Source organism: Saccostrea echinata, unplaced genomic scaffold (genome assembly GCF_033153115.1).
Source record: "Saccostrea echinata isolate AGI-Se365-2 ecotype Australia unplaced genomic scaffold, CSIRO_AGI_Sech_v1 ptg000009l, whole genome shotgun sequence".
In the NCBI taxonomy this organism is placed as follows: domain Eukaryota; kingdom Metazoa; phylum Mollusca; class Bivalvia; order Ostreida; family Ostreidae; genus Saccostrea; species Saccostrea echinata.
This window is the reverse complement of record NW_026889758.1, coordinates 44076553-44102657: the sequence shown is the minus strand read 5'-3', so window position 1 is coordinate 44102657 and position 26105 is coordinate 44076553. Positions and strand designations below refer to the sequence as shown.

Genomic DNA, 26105 nt, shown 5'->3' with positions numbered 1-26105 from the left:
ACCGGCTGAAATGACGCCAAGCAATATATTTTGGGGAAAAGGAAAACGGAAAAAATAGAAATCTTAACCATGTGTACTTTCAGTTGGGAGGTAATGCAACACGAGCGGAACGACCTAAATCCTTGGTGCCGTAATCGTATGTAGACATAATGTATCTGAAGCGTATCACAGCGGATTAAAGGATTTACTCAGCATCTAGATTGGACTAGATTAATGAAGTGTAATCTCCATTACTGAAATTTAAATCGTCAAGTCACGATCATAAATCAAAATCTCTGTCAAAGGAATCTTTATAAAATGAATATTTAAGTAAGGAAAAGAGTTTTTTCTCAACCAAGAAAAATTAACAGTATCAGAAAGAAGGTTTGTGTGCCTAGCTTAAATGACCAGGTTATGAAATTTACTTTATCGTTTTAAGTCTAATCATTTTCTCCTATTCTGTTCATCAAAGTGTTAAAAAGCCATATCAAAGAGAAGAATTCGTATTATGATGGAAAAAAAGTTTAAGAGAGTTCAAATGCACTGACATCTGAATAAGTATATTATATCGAGCAAATTAAAGGAGGGAAGAATTCTTTTATCCTATAATTGTCTTTGTAAATATATAGTCTGTCTCTTGTTGCACTTCTTAATAGATGAATAAATTTCCAAAGTAATGTTTTACTAATTATAAAGGAATCTCTTTGATATTTATCTTATTCAGAGGAAAAACTGTGTGTGTGAAATAATAAAGTTCAACAAGTGTTAGTTTTCATTTTCTGTGCTGTAGACTATAAATTTTAAAATCCTTAAAACAGACATATTAATTTTCTTCTTTATTATTATTCTAGTCATAACAATATGCTATATATACGTATGCACAATCTGTATTTTATTTCACAAAACATTGGTAAAATTAACAAGATATAATTTGAGCTTGTTGTATAGTAGAGCATAACTTTCAAATTTCCACGCTCACAACACTCAATCAATTTTCAATGTACTGCCTATGGTATAAGTTAGGCGGATACGTTGCATTCTAGCCAATAAAGGGGGGTTGAAAAATGTCAAGGTCATAACTTTAAGTTTTCCTTGGATAAGTTGGCGATATCTAGCTCTTCTTAGTAGGCATGAATCCCCATGTAAACTTTTCTCTTGTCATTCTTCTCAGTTTTTATCTACCGTTCCATAGACTCTTTGACAATTAGCCTTCATAAAAGTCATACCTTGGGCAGAAATACACGCTGACCGATTTTTGTGAATTTCCGACATGTTTTATTTTTAACACTCGATTTACAAACATTTAATGTTAACACGAGTCAATAAAACAGAATTGATATTAAGTACAGCTAAGGACTCTCGCTTTAAAATATTCAAGATATCGTATGTGAAGACAGAAAATTAACAATTATTTTCATTTGTAAAAATAACTATATGTCATTATCATTATCAGTAAGGAGTGGTATCAACTAACATTTGAATAAAAAATAATCAGCTTTCGCATGAGCGCTGATAATTTAAAACTCAAAACATAAAACTGAATGTTCTTAAAACATATTTTTTCAAAAATAATAAAGAAATGACATAAACATCATTTTAATGGGGTATCACTCATCTCCTATCACGTGTAGACATGTGAATAAAAATAGCAGCATAGGTATGTCGGAAGCAAATTTAAAAAAAAGGGGGGCTAAACCAACTAACGTTTGGGGGCTAAGCCCCAAATTACAATGCCTATATTATCTCTATCTTTGCAAAAAAAGTTGGATGGGGTGGGGGCTAAGCCCCCTATCACACCCCCCCTTTTCCAACGCCTATGAGCAGTACAAGGGAATATTTGTTTGGACACTTAGGAATCTGGCTGTTCCTCATACCATCTATAGATGTACCTGCTTGAATTGAAGGTCGATCACTCTTAAAGTCATGGTAAGCAAAAAATGCACTCCTTCAGTAAGGAAAATAGCTGGATGTTTTATCATACTATGTTATAACAGCAAAGTGTTGACAGTGCAGATAACCAATCTAGCATTTCTTGGGAATGAATTGGGTCAAAGAAGCACACCCGAAATTGTCCAGATTGTCATTAAAATCTACGATCCTGAATTCATACAGTTGACGTGTTGTGCTAATTACTGTTTTAAACTGCAAGCATCATTAAAAAATGTTATGGGGGCTGTAGCTCACCGATATTTGCGTGATTCACGACAAGACAAAAACACAAACTTGAGTTACCTAGTTTTCGTTTTTCTCTGCCATTTACATTCATTTGCATTGGTATAACGATTAGCTTTCTTTTCCTTTAACTTAAAGCCCTAGATACGAATACATGTTGACCGAATTTTCCGTAAATTTAACCCGACGTGTTTTATATTCTCATTTGATTGTCGATTTTGGACGCGATTTTGTGCCAGCTTTGAGCATGCAGATAAACATCAGTGGCACGCGATGCACAAATTCATATTCTGCCGTCAGCAAACATGGACAGTGTACAGACTAAGATGTGCTCGAGTTACCGATTTATTTCTTATGGAACACTACATGTATGTTTATTAACGAATGCCATAGTTATTGTTTATGCATTAGTTATGCGAGAGAAAAAAATACTCTCGAAAGAGTGATAATTTCGCAGAAAACTATGTTTTGACATTTTATCGGTTGTTATCATTTTAGCGTGTTAATACGTTAAAAGAAATTTAGTGAAGTAAAATCCATTTGTGAAGTGAATTTTGTTTTGAAGAAAAGTAATATATTACTTTGAATTTTAAAAAAATCATAAAAATGAACAGCGTATTGACATGAACTTTTCTACACCTCAATCCGTGTTTTAATCAAGTAAATTTTTATTTCATAAAATTCTATAACCAAACTACCAAGAACAGAACTATAACGAAAATATTGAATATTAGTTAATGTTTTGTCGAGAACTGATATTAAAGAGAATTGTTGAAAATAAACAAAATTAAATTCATCCCATAGCCCAGTATACAGGCACGTTATCCACGGGTATATGTAAACCTCTGATATGTTAATAAGATACATGCATACTGGGACAAAATCGTCAAGGTTATGACAATTGATACACATCTTAATTTAAAAAAAAAGACTGCAGAACCTGCGCAGATTGTATCTATTGGATAATAAATCTGTGTACATAGTGTCAGCTTTTATCAAAATTCAACAAAGACCTGTCAGCAACTGAATTTTCCTTCACGCACATGTTGCTGCACATGTACGAATTTTGAGAGGACATTCCAAGTCCCGAAAGGTCGTAGGGGTCAGTCGGCTCCACCCCCCATCACGTGGTATTAATTTTAAACCTTCTGTCCAGTAATCATTGGTAAATTTGTTGTTATGTAATACTCCTATGGAGATGGTTTCCAAAAGTTTAGCATATATTAACAGAATTCAAAAGTTCACAAAAAGGTCATGAGATGATTCTAATTTTCGCCCTCAGCATATTGTAAATTTAATTAATTCAAGAAAGTGATTGTGGCAGAGCTAAAATGATTGAAAATCATGACTTGTAATTAAAACGTGAAAAGTTGATGTTGAAATTCTTCAATTTGATATTTTATATTCATCACATGCGCTTTGTTTTTACTTGTTGATGATGCGTTAAATTAATCGTAAAATGTTCGCATGTTTTGACATTTATATATTACGAAAAAGAGTTCCGAAAGAGCTATTTTGTATTTATATATAGTATACACGATGTGTATATATAGACCACTATGACAGGGAACCTGCAGGTCTAAGCTAATATATCAGGTCACTGACTCTCGTGGTAAAATTCGGCTAAATGGACTACGAGAGAAAAGGGGCGTGAGCTTGCATTTATATAGCTGCGTTCTGGGAGTATAAGACTATTGTTAGCGAACTCGGTGGATATATGCATAAGTATTTAAAATCAATACTACGTCTATTGTGGGAACTCTACACTTGAATGAGAGACACAAACAGCTGATTGGTTCAATTCTGGGTAAAAGGGTACCCTTTCCCTTATAAGGGAGTTCATGACCTAATTTCACTACTATTATAAATGAACGATCAGCTGTTTCACTGAGCTATCAGACTCCTCACGCGAAAGCACCTCTTCTGTATTATCAGTTTTGTGTGTACTACTGTACTACAGTACCAGCATGACAGAAGCGATGACCAGTTTGGACGCTCATTCAGACCCCTCTGCAGATCCCATTATGGACATAATTGCAGGGGCCACTCGATACAAGGTAGGCCTTTTTTGTTAAAAGCTTGAAAAATTTAAATGGGTAATTTTGTTTTATTTGCATAAAAAACTTTGAAGGGTTACACGTGCCATGCGTGCGTGTGCGTTACACCTGTCGCGTATGTTTTTGCAAAGTTCGTACAGATTTATATATATCTTGACTTCATACCTAAGAAGAATCGAGATGTTATGTGCAGAGCAGATCTTGCACATGTGTCCCTGAACAAATTGCTGGTATTAGCTCTATGCATTCAATTTTTTATTCATTTTTTTAGGTGGGGGTTCATTTCTGAAAATATTGATTCTATTTTTTTATTTTTAAAATAAATACAGCACATCAAAATCCTTATTAAAATCCTCTAGATTTGCAAATACCCGAAGAACGTGATTTTCATCGAAAAACAAATATCATAACATGCTATTATAAAGGGATATAAAAGAGCGTTTCTATCAGGGTATTATCCACATTTGATTAATTATTTTTTGCTTTAAAAACTCTCTGAGACAAAGTTCTCAACTGAATTTGTGCATGCTCACACACCTGTCTCAATAATTTGGAATGAAATAAAAAGCATTGAATGTCAAAATTAAGCCATTCGAGGTCTAAAAAAATTGTACTGGGATACATTTAGTGCGTTAAAATTTGATAAGTAACAGAGCAGTAATAATTCCCAAGTGTTTCAGCGAATGGAAAAAAGAGAGATCTGTGCATTAATTTATTGAATAAAGTTTTGAGGTGTCAGATTTAGTAGCAAATTTTCCAACACATTTTTTTTTCTATTTTTTATTTTTTTTTGGTTGGCTAAATCTGCGTCATACCTATTGTTTAAGTGTTAGAAAAATCTACATGGAATGGTTGTTTTAATTCATGTCATAAAAACATTTTCTGTCTAAATTCGATATTCATTATAGAGTATACAGTGTATGCTAAAATGCTTTCATTTAAAAAAAATAAGTATCTAGTTTAATGCAAACTATTTTACTACTATTTTACAGCTAATTAAGTGCACTCATAAAACATGCTATACATTGTGAGCGTCTTTGAAGATTTGTGGTTGCAATTTTGGGCAATTTTAAATAAAAAAAACAAAAACAGTTTTCACACCTTTGAAATTTCATGCCAGCTTAAAGCTTTGAAAATAATTAAGAAAAAAGGTTCTTATTTTTTTTTTATAAAGATATTGAAAATGAGAAATGTCAATTTTCTTTTCATTTCAGAAATCTGAAGAGTAGGGTAATTATTTTAGTCAACTATGGATGAAAAAAAAAATGTTTGAAATCTTCAGTTGTTTAGCCATCATATGGTTACCATTTATCTACTTTGATGAAATGCAGACATTTTTTAGCATCAGAAGAAATTCATATTTGGAACAAGGCCGTGCGTCAGAATCGAGTTTCGTTTTGAGAATATGGTAAATAAGAGATAAAGCTCTTACTGGCCGTACTGAAAGTTGAAGGTCGATGTCCTTCCGTATCTGTTGATTCAGCAATGACAATACTTAAAATTGAAAAACAACGAACTCCTGTATTGCGGGTTGAAGGTAAAGTGTTTAAATCTTTCGATGTACGACCTTGAAAGGGAATTATTGGGGAATAAAGTCCCGGTTTATGTCCGCCTTTTGTTTTTCTGACGATGCACCGCACTGTCTGACAACAAAATCAGTCTGCATTGATATGTATACTGAATTGCCTAAAGTGCACTCATATGCAGAGGATCTGTTTACTTTTGTCAGGAATCTAAATAAACTTTCATAGTTCATCAAATTTAATGGTGATCTAAATTTGACAGTAAATCTGTAAATATACTGCCACTGAGCATCAGTTTTCGAAAAACCTCTTATTCGGCAGGACATGTACAGATCGCAGATATCAATCGTATTAAATTTAGAGAGTCTTATATGTATATTCCTACTCCAATAGGCTGTTTTATCGCTAGTTTGTTGATATAAACTCGGTAATCTTTTGCCAAGGTTGTACTGTTCGTTATTTATTCGACATTCGCCGAATTCTTCCTGGTGATAACATAAATGACACGAGTTTTGTCGTTTGTTTAAATATGACGTCACTTCGGACAATGAGAGACCAAGAGTAACAGTACATTCACGTGATGATCTAGTCTTATTAATTCAGTACACCCAATTACAAAAATGTTTTCGGTGTGGATTAAGCTTAAATTCTAAAAACACTCGAACTTTGCTTGAGTGTAGTAACAGCACCGGGGGAGGTTTAAATATGACCCACGGTGTGACTTAAGACCATATAAATTACCACGGGTTTTCTTAAAATAATTCCATGGGCCACAAATTTGTAAAAAGACCGGCAATTGCATGTCTCCTGATTACGGACGGTGATAAAGACTGTGCCGGTGCTAAAAGTAATTTTGTTAATAATTCTTTCCTACAAAAGGCGATAAACTAGATACATATGTAGTGGTAGGTGTATTTCGAACCTTAGTTTCAGAATTTCAAGGATTTTGTCTTTAGCGTAATCGGTTTAGAGTTTCCTGGTGAGAATACCTCATTGCAAAATATACCTCCCTGTCAGATTTGTTATAATTTATTCATTTTCAGCTTAAAATACCTCGACGCATCAATTTTTACTCGTTAACAGTGTTACGGGTAACACTATATCTCTGCACCAGTAATGCTTAACAACGAAAAACCGATTTTCTTGTTAATTATTGACAGGACATGACAGAGAAAAAAAATCTCTAATTGGAAGCTTAGAAACATATCCCAGCATCCCGTAAAGTGTGCCATAGGCATGTTACTGAAAGTGTAAACGTTATATATACTGGATTTTCCATTATTATTTTTGACAAATAACGAACGATGTATGTTTTTGCGCAAATTCTTTACGTCCGTTAAGCGCTAATTTAAAGGGTCACAAAACTGTCTTGTTCGCAAAATGAAACAACCCCGCAACTAACATCCTATAAATTTTAAGTAAGAAATGTCTTTTTTTCATATTTTTTGCTTTCAGTATGCAGAGAAATTTGCAAAGACTTCAGTAAATGTACATTTTTAGAAATATGCTAGCTTGCTTAAGGCTCTCTGCCTCCTAAGTTGCTGCTTAACAACATACACTGGTATTCAAACACAGATGTGTGACATTTATTGAATCTGATAAACTCCTCTGTTTGCGAAAAAGAATTTGAAATTTTTATTAGTAAATTTGCGTCACTTTTCTTTATTATTATCTTTTTTTATTTAGCTAAAAATAAAAATAATCTGTTAAATATTTATAAATTATTTCATTTTTTATATATGCGAATAAAGAATTTAGAATTATGATAAGAAAAAGGTGCGAGAGGATTGTGTTTAAGAATGATTTTCTTTCACGTCAATGCGCTTTCTAGACGAAAACATTAATCAGTTCATCAGATAGATTGATCATTTGATAGGCACTGCGCGTAACTTTGAATACAAGGATCGTGCGTTAACTAATCTTGTTATGTTATATTTATGTTTTTGAAATTGTAGATTCTAACACATTGATCTTTTTATAACCATAGGAATTACAAGCATCACCCTGTTCCTCGCCGTAAACCGTTAATTACCATTCTAACAGGAAAATCACGATTTGCAGGAATTGGGCTAAATATATAATCGGGGACGTGTATATTCAATTTTACGCGAACGATTCTAGTAAATTTCTGACGGGGTAATAAATTCCATCCAAAATACATATATATTTCACATTCAAAACCATAACAAAGAAAAAATACAGATGTTCAAGGTCATGTAAATTACACATCTCCTACCGACGTCAATGCATTCAACGCCGTGTTAGTTTCACGTAAGGAATTATTCTGACGTCACAAAATTGACATCATTATTTATGACAGAATCTGACACATAAACTATTTTGACAACCCCTGTTTTATTAATAGGTTAATTTTCTTTTCTTTTCTTTTAACATGAATTGGCCAATTGATTCGATACAATAACTGTCAAAGATTGGGTGCGATAACTGGATTAACTAAAACGGCGAAAAAGAAAATAATAGAATACGTTTACCCCTCGTGTTATTTTTACTCACTTTTCACACAAATGTTGATATAATTTAAGCATGGATTATTTCCGTTTCTATTTTTCATTAACTTTGTGTCAATTATTTTATTTTTGGTTGCCAGTAATAGATAAGTTCCTTTATAGCACTCAAATAGACTTCTGTAATTGGAAATTTGAAATATAATAAAATATTGCCAAGAAAGTGTATTGAAGACAAGAAATAACAAATTTTATATTCATTTTAGAAATATCAAAAAGCTACATATAGAAACCAACGGGCGACATGAAGTGCCATTTATTAAATCTTATTCTAAATAAAATATAAAGCCGTTTGCACGGATTGATTGTTATAAATCCCAGTGTTTCATCAGTACTCCAGTGCCGAGACATTTTTGGCCCTATAGTACGATGCAATATATAATTTACAAGCCCAGAGGGTAGCATATTCGTTGATGAGCAAATCGTCATGTACGACTCTTCGGTCATCAAGCACAAGTACATAGCTCATATATAACTATGACCTGCGTGGGTGTCTCGTTAATTAATGAGAGATGTATAAGTTCATTGATGACAAAAATCATCTATTATTTAACAAACACATCTCCATATCAAGAAACTTCAGATTATCTTAATCTTAGCACTGGCATAATCGATAAAATTTTATAAATAACGCTATTGGAGACCATCTTTTGCCTCGATCAAGCGATAGCGCTAAGCACGGAAGTGAGTCCTCCTCAACCTTCTCAAGTTTCTGTGTACCCGTTCCGGTCGATCGAGAAAAAAAATTCAAATAGTTTTTGATCCCACTCCCAGTTAACAAATTTATATTTCAAAATACGATATCATATAGGGCATCCAATTCTAGTGTTGGCCATCTGTCATGTTTCGTAGTGTGAAGAAATATGATTAATTTTTAAAGAATAAGTTTATTTTATTTTGTAGATAATGATGCAATGTTTAGAAATTGGCTTGTTTGATGAAATTGAATCCCTTGGTGAAACCTGCACAGCAGAAACCATCGCCAAGAAATGCGGGTATGACGTATCTGTTTTGGAGCGATTACTTAGTACCCTTGCAAGTTACAACCTTTTGCAGAAGGACTGCAATAGAAAAGGTACAAACAAATACATTTGTTCTCCCTATTTTATTTATTTATTTTGCATTGTCAAGTTAATGTGTGATACATTTGTGCGAGTGTGTGATGTAATATAAGGATGTCACATGTAGATTATTTTTATTGTATTAACCACCCGAAAGTTTACACAACCTCAAATACAGAGTGTTTGTGAAACATGAGAATATATAAAAAGATGCTTGTGTCACCGGCCTTGATTCCTTGTCAAGGTCACTTCTAGGACACTGTATTTTTACAACTGTCTTCATAAAAGAGCAGTGAAATTTTGGTATAGCACATTTTAAATCTGCTTCAAAGAAAATACGCTTTTTTTTTAAAAAAAAGGTCTTTTTAGATATATTCTTTATAGCTACCATCAACAAAATAACAAATTTTAATGTCTACAAATTGAAAATATTATGTAAAAAAATTATTTAGCCAACATTTCCTCAGATTTTTAAATAAAATTTATTTAATCATTTATTTTACAATGTTTGCTAATTTAATGATTTTTTTCACTCTTGTATTACAAAGTACCTCATATTTCTAATACTAATAGTTTAAGCTATTGTGTGGAGCAACATTTGATAGTCCAAACATATTGTATTGAATAAATTCAGTAAAGTTTGGGAAACAGGAATATTTTGATACAAGTAATAGCGCAATTAAGAAAAAATAACAAATCATGTTATTATCCATCAGGGATTTTTTTAGGGTCTCTCTGGGGCCGAAATTCGGCCCCATTCCCAATGCTGAAAAGTGCATGTTTTTCCCAAAATCATACCTAAAAATTCCCAATATGAAAAAAAGTATTAAGTTGTAAATTATTAAAATAAAATAATGACAAAAAGGTGTTTATGTTCACTATGTGCGATGTACGAGCCATCCGAGGACTTCCGAGAAGTTATTCGGAATACTACGGATGTTTGCATGCATACTTTTTAAAGTGGGATCGATGTTTAAAAATTAATGTCGGGATCGTTATCTAAAAAATAAACGTGCATCATGTCAGTCTCTCCAGTTTGCCTAGAACGGTAATTTTCAGGCTGGGTTGAATCGCTCTTATTCTTATAAATTGGTCAAACAATACCGATTAACCACTCATCTGGAACAAATCCCTATCAAATGTTATTTTAAAGAACTTCTTACATAAAGGTAAAAAAGATGACAACGTATGAATATGTTCATTTACAATGTTATCATACCCTGCGGCTTTGCCATTTTTAAGCTTCTGAATTTCAACAGCCGCTATTATTTCATATCACTAAAGCTGGTTTTAGCCAGCTTCATACTATAAAAAATAAGAAAAATGATTAAATATTTGACTTTTGCTTGTTTTTTCCTATTTATTTGTATGAAGATATTTTTCCCAATTTCAACCAAATATCGCTATTTTTCCCAATCTTGACGGCCCCGGCCCCTGGAATCAAAGGGTGAAAAAATCCCTGTCCATCATGGAAAAGATAGGTGAGGTTTACAGAAGAGAACCGGATTGAAATAAACTTGTAAAAAAAAAAAAGGCACGGATTTAATTTCCTATTCGAAATTGATTTGAAATTAATACAGTATGATACTGTTATACCGGGGTATTTCTTAGTAGCAAAGAATGCACTGGTACATTGTATTTCATTGCGTTCACGATTGACAAAAAAATATTGTTCCCATTTTTAGAAGAACCACGTGGCCATCCTCATAGTCAAACAATCCGAAACATTGCCCTACAACGTGCTTTTTGAACTTGCAGCGCTTAGGAACAAAATGTATCTTAAGTCTCTTTATTTTGCTGAAATACTTAACAAGAATTCAATTCTTGAGTTGCGGCTAAGAAAATTGTATGTTGGCAACCCATGAAAATTATCGCCAGATATTGAGTGTTTTGAAGTATTCTCAATTTGGAGTTGATAGTTCCCTGATGTACCGTATGCTTTATCTTTCTGTCATTAGAGTGGGAGGATGGTTACTCTAGACATTGACATTAAGTTTAATTGGATAATGAATCTGTTTACCCGTTAAGAAAAGTGTCAAGTAATCCATGTTTGCAATATTTTTGCGACTTTCATGCAAGTGTCTGAACGGTTGACGCTAATTACAACTGACGCTTTTGTCAGTGATAAAGTTTTTTTCTTATCATCTTGCATCGCAGTCCTACCGAAACAATTTTTATTACAGTTTCACGAAACACACGACATTTAATTAGAATCAAACTATCCTAAAATAATCCTAGTTTTTGTCTCGACTGTTTTTGGCTTTTTTATGACCGTCTAATGTCCAGAGGGCATTTCTGTGTCCTTTGCATCAGAGGAGGCCCAAATCCGTCATTGACGATATTTACAGTGTTGTAAGCACAAGTCCCTGACAGGGGCGTTCATTAATTAAATAACCATTTCATTAGTGCGTGGGATGAACAACAATTGTCCAGATAGGGAGGAGGGTTCATTATCAAGTTCCTTTACGAGACGCAAATGGTACACAATTTGGCCTTATCAAGCCTTGCCATCTGTATCTCTTAACCCGTATCTGTCATATCTGCCATGATAAATGAAACACGGGGGATATATAGTTGTATGAATGAACTATTCTCTGGATGAATGCTAAGATGTGACCCCTCATCTTCAAGGTCAAGTTAGCGGAAATGCCCATCCCTTGAGATGTATGAAGTTCAAAATAGGGGCCAATATATTACACATGATTTATATTTCAACATTAAATGCACCCATTAAGTAGTAGGAGAGAAACTATGAATGAAAGTCCCATAAAAACTTATTTCTCTGGGATCAATGAACGTAATAGTCTACACTGGCATACTAGTAAATCATTCAAACGCGCGTTCTCACTCAGTTAATATAATATATTTTCTATATCTGTCGGTTTCTTCATTTATTTTTCATTGAAACAAAAATAAATAAAATTTGAGAATTATGAAGAAAGCAGCATAGAATTTAGATGAGGAATAACAAGTCTAGAACATACATGTATAGTCCAACAAAATGTACACTTATATATGAGGATGATATTTAAAATTCGTACGCACATAACTTTGTACATATGAAGCTTTTACTAAGCAATATGTTGCGTCTTTAAAGCTTTCTGGATTTAATGAAAATATGCTCATGCTTTCTCCTGAAAACTGCATTGCTTATTTTTGTCTTCAGGTATGCCTTCCTACAGGAACTCGTCAGGGACATCTAAATATCTTACCAGATCACGAAGACCAACAATGATAGGCCTTGCAATGTCAGTAGATGCAATGATCAATCCATTGCTTGATAATCTCCCTGTGCTTCTGAAATCAGGTAATTAGTCTTATCTTCAGTAGTAAACATACCGAGCTTTCCATATCTTATATTTTATTTATAACACGAGGAGGAAGATAATCGTCCAGAAGTCTTTGATGAATTCTGAGAAAATGTTTGGCATTGGAGATTCATTGTAACCAAATCATTCATCGTGGGCAGCAATACATGATTGAATTAAACATGTAGAAAGCTGTATATTCCTATCTTCTCTCGTATTTGATCTTTATTTCCCGTATGTATTAAATTTTGAAAAAAATAAAAACATGGACGAGAAAAATTTCGGTGTATCTTGTATATGTTGGTTCGTTACTACATACACTCTCTAAGTACGAGGTCAGAAGAAGGTGTGAAACAAGCGGAAATGTCTAAAACCAAGTTGATAATTGCCTTGTTAATTTTGTTAAAACACTTATTCTTAAACTGTCAACATGTGCCCGAAGGCAGCAAATGATAAACTCGACTATTTGACATGAAGCTGTTTATTTGAAGATTTAATGATGCCGGAAGAAAAGTGTTGGTTTCTGAATCATTTAAAACAAATTTGGTAAACGCGTTGCCCCTGTAAAATTGCAGTGGACTAAACGTTTCATCTTCATTACTCAAGAAATACCTATCCATTAAAAGCATCTAATAAGCATACATATATAAAAATATTTTCCTGCGAAAGTTCCTTCATAAGTACATTCTATATATAGACAAGTTTATAATACAGAAAGAATGGACTCCTCATTTGAAAGTACAATTGAGAATAAATATATTCAGCCGTTCTAAAACATCAAAACAGTTTTCCTTGTAATGTTTGTTTGAATTTTCATATGAAAATTGTTTATCAACTTAAGAACATTATGAGACCACTTTCAAATTATAATATTAGCATGACTAGTTATATATTTTATTGATTTCTAATGAGTTTCTTAAACAAATTTTATTTTTAAATGCACGAGGAAACCTTGATCGGAAAATGGGAATAACCCATTGTTGAATTTCTTTTTATCCAGGTAAACCAAAACTCGACATTAATAAAAACGTAGCCGATAATGGCAATATACTGAGTTCCTCACCAAACCACCAAAAGACACCAAACAACATAATGGATAAAGAAAATAACATGGGCCCAGGCTCTCCCATCAAGCAGAACATGTCTAGTATGCCTCATATTCCAAAAATGCCCTGCATGCCCAAAATGCCCCCAAACTCTACCAAAATGCCCATGGAGAAAAACGGCATCGATTACCAGGCCAAATTCCTCATGGCAATGGAGGGGTTCTCTGCCTCGTGTGCATCATCTATTGTCAAAGCCTTCGACCTCAGTCAGCACAGATCTGCAGTAGATCTTGGGGGTAGGTATCCTTATCTAGATTTTTTTTTCCTATAAAAAATATATTTTTGATATAGTGCAAACGGAATATATTCGAAGTTTTAGCATTTGGAAGTTTTAAAGTTGAATTAATGGCTGATTTTGGCTTACTAAAAAAGACATTTTGGATGGATATTTAATTATTGGTCAAGGTCCCTATGTAATATTCGATCAAGGTAAAATTAAAAGTACCAGGGCACTTAAAAATTTTATTTCAGTTATGGGAAAATTGTACATTGATAATAAAAGGATTAACAAAAGTGCGAGAAGTTAAAAAAAACGTTTTCCGTGTCAAAATGCAATATTTATTAACAGAAATTTTGTATAATATTGCACATAAATATTTATTAAATTATCATTAGCTGTACGATATTTAAATATCAAACACAGTCTTCCCACACATCAAACATCTTTGTGATCTAAAAATGTGTGTCAATTAAATTACTTCAATTATAAGAAATATTACAGAAATTCATATTGTTCGTTTTCGATTTTCGCAAACCACAAATATAGTATTAAGCGTAATGTAAATATAAGCAGTGGTTTGCAATTGCGAATTCGCGTTCACAAAACGCACTTTGAATCGTAAAGAGGATTGATGTTACGGAAACAAGGAAGTAAATTCTCTCTTGATGGCCCACTGACCCTTTGCGTGCACAAAGTGCCACAGAAAAAAGAAATCTCATTGGTCAGATATTAGAAACCCAATTTTTGTGCACGTTTTATAAATAGCATGTCTAATTATCAAATTTATTGCCAAGACATTGTTTGGTGTTAAACCACATCGTCTGTCATCTCTGTTTTTCGACTTTCATGTGTGGCGGGGGAGAATGAATCGTATGGTTGCTCTTCCAAAGACAATTTAACATCAGCCATAAATTTGAACAATCTTGACCTTACCTTACCTATATACTAAATCTAAGTATTTAGCATAGTAAACATAACTTATTAAAATTAAAAAACAGATCCAAGTGAATTAAAAATCAAATAAAAATACAGGAAAATATGCAATAATTTTGAAATTTGTGAGTATTGAAGAATCTTTGAATGTCATTCGTGCCATCATGTCTTATATCTGTATGACTTCTATTTAGGTGGACCTGGTAGAATCTCATATGAAATGGCCAATACTTATCCTCATATGAAGATCACCGTCTTCGACCTTCCTCCAGTGATTCAGGTGGCGCAGAAGATGCAGCAGCCATGTTCTCAGGGACAAATCTTCTTCAAAACTGGTGAGTGTAATCGTCTGCTTAAGAATCCTTATTGTTCTGAAGAGTTTCATGTAAAAAATTAAAACACATAACATTTTGAGAATTTTAAGAACATTTACTATGAGTTGTAATAGAGGAAAAGGATGGAAATCAATACCTATGTCGTGCATTTCCTGAATACCATATAGTTAAACATAAAAGAGGCTTGGTTTCTTTCATTAGAAGAAAAAGAATTTAAGATATTGCATTATTCTGCTAAGTTTTAAAGCAGCACAGAAAATGAACCCTGTATATTTCATTTCATTTTTAGCTAAATGATACTAGTATTAAATTAATCACAATTTCTGTTTTAAATCAAAGTTTTTAACTGTTCACCATTCAGGAAACTTCTTTGAAGATGAAATACCATCTGCAGACCTCTATCTTTTGGGCCATGTCATTCATGGTTTTGACCTAAAAGGAATTGACAGACTTCTTCAGAAGGTGTACTCTAAACTTCCACCAGGTGAGAAACAAAAACAGCTTTTCTGTGCGTTGTAAGCATTCCAAGTTTTTATTGTGTGGCCTCATGATCAACTCCTGCATAGCAAATTAAACCGTTTATTTATTGCCATTCATGAATTTTGTTTTTGACAGATAATATGCATATCAAATAAAGTGGCTTGCAAATAACAAAAAAACACACACATACACTAAAACACACCTTGCATTGTCTTATTTAAATCAAATTCTGTATTTAAAAAATTTGTCATCAGATAATTTGTAAGCATCTGTCCTTATTTTATAGGTGGATCTGTTCTAGTCATGGAAAAGATTCTTGCAGAAAACAGAATGGAACCAGAACTTGCTGTCACCAATGACTTTGTGATGACCCTTCTTTCACAAGGTCAGGAGAGAACCTTTTCCGACTACCAGAAACTCTTTTCTAAACATGGTTTCGTCAATGTGCAATTCAAACACATAGATGGTCTGAATTATTATGACGTCATGCTCCTGAAGAAACCATTTTAGTTTTTTTTTGTACTTGGAGACTTGGAATCCACACTGCATTCAGCCAATTTTTTAGCAGATCTGTTCTTTGTATCCCCTAACTGATGGATTGTCCCAAACAATATGCAGGCCAGGAATTTGTACCAAAGATATGGGTTTATGTAGTCTTGTTTCTTTTTTAAGGAAGACAAATAAACCCTATCAATTGTAATCGCTCCCTTTTTAATCGATGAGCGCATATTTATGTCACCAGTTATAAATTACGTGTGACACTGAAGTAAAATTTAAATTTCTTGACAATTTTGTTTTCGTGCAAATTTTTTTTATTGTCTGTGAAGTACAGCTGTTTTTTAAACAGTCATCATGTCGACTGTGTGAAGATTGTAATGTAATATACTTTTTACGCAAACTGAATATTTTTATTACTGATCTCATATCACGGCACTGTAACTTGCAATGTAAGTAACACTATCATTTAACCTTAATAGCGACAGATCACACAGTTCTTGGTTTCCATTTGCCACGTGTATCATAAATCAAGTCACGTGATTTTAGGGGTGGGTGGTTGGGAAATAATTTTCAATCAAAAGAATTTATCGACTAGTTTTTTTAGCAAGATTTTTTTTACGAAATTGCTGTGAAATGACAAGGCTTGTTCCAAACACTACATGCTTTATTAGTGGACATCTCGCAACAATAACTCATTATAAGTCAAGGAAACCCCAGGTCCCAGTGACTTTGAATCTCAAAATTCTAAATCAATTTTTTGGCGGTCTCTTGTCATGAGATTTTCATTTAATCAGTAATGCAGTATTTATGAACGATTTTTATCACTTATGTGGTGATATCTTACTTAAATTGCATTTAACCATGTTGTTTAATATTGTGATATTGTCTGTTTGAAATACTTTCATCACATATTGGCAAAGATTTTGTAAATACTTACAGACGCCTTTTGCAAGAGGTGATTTAATTAAAGGGATATACACATAGTATCTCTGATTGTTTTTTTCCATACTCATGTTAAAATTAATCTGTTATGTGTTGATGGACCAATTGTAAGTGTTTAATATTAATGTAGATCACTGTTTTGTTAATTATTTATATTTATCTGTTTCAATTTATTGTTATGATATATGATAATTAACTAACTTATATCCAAATAAATGATTAAACCTTGTAGTAAGTTTCTTTCTGTCTTCAAAATTCGGCATAAAAATAAAAATATATTCTAGAACTGGATTTACAGGAACAGAACTTATGACTTAGTGTTTTATAAAAGCAAAAGACGTATGTGGAATATAATGCTTGACTGCAATGTACTGCTTGTTTCAAAAATCGATTTAGAATAGATACTGTGCTGCCCCTTATATTTTTCATTGTAAGAAAAAATGGGGTTGAAAATTACTTTTGACCCCCTTCCCCCATTCAAAAAGTGGACCTCCTAAAGCTTTATGAAAATAGATGTATAAAGTCGCTTTCCTCCTAGGAAATGTTAAGGAATGACGAGTCATGCAGCTAGCATGGTTTGTCCTTGCAGCTGAGGAACAGTGGGCCTTAATAGGTCTTATTTTCCTGGTAATACTTTCATATTGTTGTCGGTGAGTTTCAATACTGAACAAACAAGCAAACTCAAGAAATGAGATACTATGTGAGCTCAGAACGTATACCATACATGTGTCTACCGACTGAACAACTGAGATGTCTCGTGAGAACAAGATGTGTTTGTGAAACACTGACGCCCCCGTATGGCAGCGTAAGGCGAAGGTTAAAGTTTCTCAAATGCAAGTCAAACTCCAAAGTCAAGGTCAAGAGATAAAAAATGTTACCCAAAGAAAGGACTCTTGTCAATGGATATACCTAGTAAATATGAAAGCCCAAGCACCAACCATTCCAAAGTTATTGTCAAGGTTAATGTTTTCTAAAAGTGGATCAAACTTCAAGGTCAGGGTCAAAATTTATGGTACGCAGGGGAATACCTTGTCATAAGAAATACACATGCAAAATATAAAAACCCTAGCACCAACTGTTCAAAAGCTATGGCAAAGGTTAAAGTTTTCAAAAGTAGGTCAAACTCCAAGGTCAAGGTCAAAAGGTCAAAATTGTTGGTACCCAAAGGAAGGTCTTGTCAAAAGGAATATATCTGTGAAATTTGAAAGCCCTAGTGCTAACACTTCAAAATTTATGGCCAAGGTTTAAAAGTGGGTCAAACTCTAAGGTCAAGGTCAAAAATATTTTCACCCATGGAAAGTTTTTGTCATGATGAATACACGGGTGAAATATGAAATCCCTAGCACCAACTGTTCGAAAGTTATGGCCAAGGTTAAAGTTGGGTATTTTTTTTTTTTGCAAAAGTGGGTCAAATTCCAAGGTCAAGGTCAAGAGGTCAAATATGTTGAAGCCCAAGGTAGGTCTAGTCACAAGGAATACACATGTGAAATATGAAAGCCATAGCTTCAAGCAATCAAAAGTTATGGGCAAGGTTAAAGTTTTTGCGGACAAACAGACAGGCGGACGGACAGGGCAAAAACTATGTACCCTCGAATCTTCGATTACGGGGGGCATAAAAACGTGTGTGCCATATAGTTGGTGTCTATGCCGACTGAAAAACTGAGATAACATACGAGAACTATCTATACAGAATGAAGAACCGATATAGCGTATGCGAGCAACACGTACATGTATGCTATATAACTGGTGTATGTACCGAGTGAAGAACTGAGATATTGCATAATAACAACATTTATGCCATAATGTTGGTGTTTGAAACAACTGAAGGAACTGAGAAATCGTATGAGAGCAACATATATTTATGCCCTATCGTTGGTGTCTATACCGATTGAAGAACTAAGATATCGTATGAGAACAAAACGAATGCCATGTAGTTGGTGTCTTTACCGACTGAAAGACTGAGATATCGTATGAGAGCAACACGTATATACCATATAGTTGGTGTCTATAGCGAATGAAGAATAATACAGATACACCTTGCAAATATTGATTGATTGTATAGAGACGTCACTATATATCGGTGAAGGGCTTCAAATTTAGACCTATCCTCGGCACTTGGGGTCATTGAGCAGTGAGGGTTCTTTATCGTGCCAACGCCTACCGTGACACAGGACCTCGGTTTTTAAGGTCTTATCTAAACGATCTGGGACTTTCATTTACAGTGCCGGGCGCTTGGAGAAGGAACTGTCATTACCTATTTTTACGTCTTAGGTCTGACGAGGCGCAGCGAACGAGAATCGAACACGGGCCTCCTCATCTCGGAGCGAACGCCCTACCACTAGTCTACCGTTACCGGTCACCTTGCAAATACTATGTATTTACCAGTGCATTAACTTATAGTAAACCATATTTTATTATTTGTGCGAGAAATATCAGGGAGTTTTGCAACCCTCTTTTCACTAAATCGCCGCTAATCATTTATTCTATTGTTTGTTTATGTTGAATGCTTTATCATTTGCAAAAATTTAGAGATGGATTTCGATTGCGATATTCAATGAACATTGTCGCGAGCAATAGTTGATTTGCAATACTTTTTGTCTTGTCATAAAAGTTTACTTTGCACCCCCTCCCCTCCCCATAAGAGAGTTGACCTAAGACTTAAGAGAAAAATGACTTGTATAAAGAATAGTCGCTATGATTATATGATTAAAATATGATTAAAACTATAAGATTAGACACAGTACGGCGTCAAAAAGTACAAAGTTATCTGGCATGACGATAATATGCACAATTGCAGAAGTTGTGTTACATGGAAGAAACATCTTTACTCCCTTCAAGTTCTTGTAACCTTTTAGTCCCATTTTAAAACATCTTACTGCCTTCTTGCTAATTTATCGATATAAAAATCAGGGTAATATGCAAAGGGCAAAAAAAAAATTAAATTGATTACTGAACAATTTGTCATCATGTCTATTTTAATATTGCTATATTTATGCGTTTTTACACACAACATTTTGATTTATTCGAAAACTGATTATCATATTCACATTTTGTTTAATATTGTCTAGAATGACCTTAGTTTTATAGATAGCAGGTTTGATGCATATTATGAATTGTCTAATCACATATTTCAAAGGATTAAATATTTATATCGAGAAATGCTTTAGTATCATGACTGGAGACAATCAGACTCTCGCATAATGCTACACTGTACTATAGACAGTCTTTTTACCAAATTCTGCATTGATCATGGAGATTTCTGAAATTCTAAAATCTGGAAAATTTTCTTGAAATAAGTAATTATATGTAACACTGCATGCAGTGGTACATTTGTTCGTTGATTTGAAATTTATTAATAAAAAAAGAACTTTTTACAATTGATTTTTGGCAATTTTGTACATTTTTTTCGAAGAGCAATATACAGTATTTTCGTCTAAATTCCAGTATGTTAAAGACTACTTTACAGAAATTATCACATGTATGTTTTACACACATGTATATAGTCAAACAGAAAGGTCTATCTTTTAACACGGAAGCTTGTTTGAGTTAGATTCAATTATTAGTCTCAGCAGGGGACTACCGGTTTCCTATCTCCCTAACTGTTTGTCTGTCCGTCAGTCAATCTGACCCATTTGGTTTTCTAGACACTCGCGTATTTTGAGCTGATTTTTTCATGGTCTGTAAGTCCATTTTAATGAGTTCCGCTTCGATGATTTTTAACCAAATAACGGTCCACACCGGTCGGGGACTCAATGATGATTATGCTTCTTAGAATACCTATAAATAGTTTATTGTTTTGAGTGCACTTTTAAAAGTAGACAATGTCATTAAGTAGGTCCCAAACTTTAATATCTTTTAATATACTGTGCGTGAACATAAATTGGCGTATTCAAAAATTTAGCGCAATCACTGGGTATGGAGTTGTTGGCGAAACCATGAATTAGCGCTATTCATGTCCGTGCCGTATATTGTATTTATAAATGATTTCTTAGAGGTATTCATGAATTGGCGCATCGTTGTCTGCGCCAAAGCCGCTAAAATATGAAGCCCGCTTTTTTTAAGTACACATACAGTAGATCAAAATACATAAATGTTGCTTTCTACTGAAGTTTCAAGGTGAAACATTAAACGAATTAAAAATCCTTGGTTTCATCTCAGAAGTAGTATAATACGCCTTTGGTTTAAGAAATAAAGTAAACAGTATTTTGAAGTTCCGTCTAAAATCAGGTTGACATACATGTAATTGTGCAAGATTCTGTTGCGTAGTTCGACCGACAACATTCTAATAAATTTTCATTTCAAATTCGGTCAAATAAGAGGGGGTTTTGTCTCGGAACAATCAAAATGCATGCAATTTCTTGATATTTATTTTTTTTTTTCCCTGGTAACAAGATTGCATTGATATTCCGTAAAGGTCGATAGGATTTTTTTTAAGAAAAGCGGTCGCTTGTATTGCGGAAAAAACCCATGAGTATCGCTTTTATCACACGAGGTTGATTGCTTTGTAACAATGGTCTTGAGGTACTCTGAATTCAATTAGAAAGTATTTTAAATTAATATGCATGAATCAGTTACATCACAGATTAGCTTGTTACGAAGTTCCGTCAAATTTCTGTAGGCCTATCGTTAACTATAATCTTCACCGGCAACAAAGTGTGAAACAAATGTCTTTTCCTTGAAAGATTGAAGGTGTTTTGTTACCATATATAAAATTGCTGTTAATGCCAGCGTTTAAGATGGACTTTTTACGTCCTGATGATAATAACGAAAGCAATTAGAGTGACGTGAGTCTACTTTTATTGGTTGTATGGTTATCCGAGAGTTTTATGTCACTGCTGCCTTAATAACTCGCTATTACGATGACGCTAATTAGCATATCTTAAATGGTAGAACCATTTTAGGAAGCTTGATACTCATTGTGTTTATTTGACAGTTATAGATTTATCCTAATACTTCTGTTACTATGTGACAATTTCAGTGCATAGGTTTTATACACAGAATAAGCTGAGAATACAATAATGCCATAAATAACCCACAGAACACATCCTTTTAGATAATCACTATCGAAAAGTGTTAGAGAATTGACTTTTTGGAATGAGAAAAAAGAGATAAGGGAAATTCGAGAGAATATAGCTTAAAATGTCTAACATTCCTCAATTTATTAAGTCATTTTTTTTTACAAGTAAAATTCGGGGGGTTTTTTTACCAAATGTTTTAATACCCTCATTTTTGGGAGTTGAACTATGTTCAATCTCCCTTGGTCATCACGGGCTTTCTAAGCGCAGTAATTTGTATTGATTATATAGTGGCCGTCCGTGGGGCTTCTGTGTCGACCAATTTACTCCTGTGATATTCAATGTAAACTTGCATAAACGTCCGCCATAAAATAGTCCATTTTCTGAATTTATCTAACTTTGATAAATGACATGAAACTAAATGCAATTGAATTTCATTTAACTTAATTTGAATACTATATTTTGATTAAATTAAAATTGGTCTATACAGAACTAATAAAAAATGTTGAAAATTGTCGTCACGAACCTCCCTTGCAGCACACACAGCGGCACCTATAAACAATGAAATGGAAGTATTAACGACAACTCTGCACATGTAACTACATGACTGCGCGAAACCTCTTTGCATTGACTAACGCGTGGTAAAAATTATTTCACAATCAATATTATACCTATTTTTTAGCCATAAATATTCGAAGTTTTCAACAATATTTATTTGGTAATACAATAAACATCAAAAGAATAAACAAATTACATGTTCATTGATTTGGATATAAATGTACAATTGTTCATTTAATATTGAATACTAATACGTTTAACATCGAAGAGGAAGAAAATCGAAGAGAAGGTGATTAACGTAAACAGAAAGGTGAAACTTTAAGATAAATTACTAGAGTAAGCTTTTTGAGTTTTCAAGTTGTTTTCATGCTGTGGCATAAAATTTATAAGCATTTCACATATATGAAATTCTTGATAAAATAAATCGGAACAGCCGATTCAGGCATTTGAACTACATGTACATGTAAATTTTAAGTGGGAAAACAACAAATTATAACCGTTTACGTTAGATTCGTATAACAAACTGAAACTGCTTTTTTTATTGTTATTTTTCAAACTTCCAAACAATTAATAGTCATGTGAAGAAGGAAATAAACCATGGCAAAATCTCGCAAATATTTCACCTATACTTCTAAGTACATTAGGACAGAATACAACTGTAAAGTCTACACAACTGTAAATGAATTTACCGTGCAGTGATTTTCAGGGCAGAGTTGTCAAAATTTTTGAATCACTGTCAGACATTTGGTATGACAAAGTCAAATGATCTGTTAGACTGGACAAAGTTTTGTCAGACATGAATCTTATTTTGTACGCTGAATCGCTGATAAAGGGAAAAAATAATAGCACTAAAATAAGATGTCTTTTAAAATTTATGATATTCGCTCTCACAAAAAATCCAATCTTATGATACAGAGTCTCTAATCAGAGACCTGCTTTAACAATTTTGATCGACAATCGGCACCATACGTGCGTTTTCGGCGTTTTGTGGCCCTTACCTAGGCACAGCGTTTTAGAAATTTGCATCACGTTCAATGTTTTAATTAAAGGGTCGTTTGGACCACAGTTTTCTTGTACGTTATCGGTCCAGAAAATTCCTTTCCGACCTTGCCGACAAGACTGAGTGTTTTTGACCACTCTGCAGATAAGAATTACTTATAAAGAAAGAAGTAAATTTGTGACAATTTCAGATCTCATTAATTTTTAATCTTAAATTTCATGAATTTATCAACATTTAGTGGGTCACGTGTACAACACTAGTATTGAACTTGAAAAACGTGTGTTACATTAATTAATGCATTTCAACATGTCTGCATATAAAAGTGTATTGCAGTAATACGTTATCATTAAAAGTTTCATTTGATTTTATTAATAAAACAATTAAAATGAATGAATACATGCGTGTGCGGACACAATGGCTTATTAAGACCAGTGATCGATGTGTGAGAGAGATCGATCCTCATTATTACAACAGTTTTATTTCTTGCAGTAGCTCGTTAAACTACATCTGATTTTTAAAAAATCAAAACAGATTCAAGTCGATCGTTTTAATTCATTGAAAGTTTGAAAAACTTGTCCAGCTCAGCTGTATAGTATACCTGAAATTCAATTACACTGAAATTTGTATCAAATCAAAATCACAAATAGTAAATGTCACTCGCGTTGCACAGTTGTTCAAATCGTTTGCTCTAGAGATTCAAAGTAATGTGTTTATCATTACGTCGTGGGTTCGAATCCCACTGCGGTATGCATTTAGAAACGGACCCTTCGGATGAGACCGTATAAATCGAGATTCCATTTCGCAGGAGATGCTGGCACCAATAAAAAAAATCCCTCACTGCTCAATGGTTTTGTGTGTCCTGTATAGGTAAAAATTTGCAGCCCTAGCCTCCATTGGCAAGTGGTAGTGTCTCTTTATGAGTAAAAATTCTCGAAGAGATGTAAAACAAACAAAGAAAAGGCAAAGTATTCAGAGATACTTACTTTTATATAGAAATTTCTTCGCATGAAATTAAAAATTATGGGATGTTAAAAAAATACATAATGATTGAGTTATAAAGAAAAAAAAAACATTTTGATAGAAAAATTAAATACAAAAATTCTATAAAAATTAATTATTGTGTCCGAAAAGAACCAGTTATACCCAAAAGATAATATCAACTGCTTGTTCCAATCAGAGGAAAAAAAATGACGATTTAGTGTCTGGTGATGGTAACATTGAAAATAAAAAGTGCCAGTTGGTTGTTGGCACCAAGGATCTTCTACATATTCAGAAGAGAGTAGGGAGGGCGTCGTGCTTCAGATGCTTTCATAGGTATTTGAAATAAATTATCAATGCTCGAAAAATTAAAGAAAGGAGCCCAGAAGATAAAGATTTTATTTTCAGAAATTGGGATGAGCTGTATCAGCATGTCCATTAATATTTTGCTGATTCATATATTACATCCAAATGACTTAAAAAGTTACGCTTGTTTTGAGAGAACTTTGCTGCAATAGAACCATTAGAATGCAAGCGATTCAAAGTTGTGTTGATTCAGTTTGCTTAACAAATTAAGACCGCGGAACAATTTGGGTGGGTACAATTTGACACGGACATCCAAGAAAACATTGGATTGAAATTCTAGTTTGAAATTCATTTTCAATCCACCTCAGCTACGCAAGAACGTACGATGTTACTGATTGACCAAGAAGACAAATAATTTCAATTTTGGAATAGTTTGAAATTTATATAAATCAGAATTTTCTGTCCAGTGTATTTAAAGAAATATAAATGGACAAATATTTGATTTCTGTATGGTATGTGTATGTGTGTGCTGGGAGGGAGGCGGCCTGAACGATCTTGGAATAAATATGAAAATTTTCTTTTAAATTGACAACCCCTCCCTGCTTTTGTTTATCAAACAGTTTTCAGTGAAGACAAAACTAAAAAAAAGCTTTTGTCATCCTAGAAATAAATATATTCTATCATGTGAAGGCATGATCTGACTCGACAATTTTTGACCCCCCCCCCTTCTAGAATCAAATGGCCGTTCCCTGAAAAAGTAATCCCCGTCTTCTTTTACTTTTACGTATCCTTAAAATTATATGCTAAAGTAGTCATAAATATGAATGTCAAACAACATGTATTTGGGAATTGAAATTATTTGTCTTTCGGATCATACATTCACACTTTAGGTTTGAAATCAGCTCAGGTGGATTGAAAATGAATTTCAAACTAGAATTTTAATCCAATGTTTTCTCGGACGTCCATGTTGATTGTACCTGCCCATTTCATTGTCTCTCTTTAAACATTATGATTGTAACAGATGAAAATTTAAATAACGTAAGCTGCATATTTCTAATTTCGCCAGTTAATGTTCTGTGCTCTTATATTATATGGATCCTATGCATGTG

General features: G+C 33.5%; 1 protein-coding gene across 1 annotated transcript; it reads left to right on the top strand.

Annotated features, from left to right (window-relative positions):
- Nucleotides 1-3782: 3782 nt before the first annotated feature.
- LOC133182589 (uncharacterized) lies at nucleotides 3783-17370 on the top strand. Its single transcript, XM_061317438.1, has 7 exons — nucleotides 3783-4208; nucleotides 9160-9331; nucleotides 12484-12624; nucleotides 13626-13967; nucleotides 15079-15219; nucleotides 15581-15703; nucleotides 15986-17370. Exons 1-7 carry the CDS (start codon nucleotides 4119-4121, stop codon nucleotides 16207-16209), a joined length of 1233 nt encoding a protein of 410 aa, XP_061173422.1. The 5' UTR covers nucleotides 3783-4118; the 3' UTR covers nucleotides 16210-17370.
- The last annotated feature ends 8735 nt before the right edge of the window (nucleotides 17371-26105 follow it).

Coding starts and splice junctions, on each gene's coding strand:
- LOC133182589 (XM_061317438.1), top strand. CDS start 4,119: ATGACAGAAGCGATGACCAGTTTGGACGCTCATTCAGACCCCTCTGCA. Junction 13,968..15,078: donor ATCTGCAGTAGATCTTGGGG/GTAGGTATCCTT, acceptor ACTTCTATTTAG/GTGGACCTGGTAGAATCTCA. Junction 15,220..15,580: donor ACAAATCTTCTTCAAAACTG/GTGAGTGTAATC, acceptor TTCACCATTCAG/GAAACTTCTTTGAAGATGAA.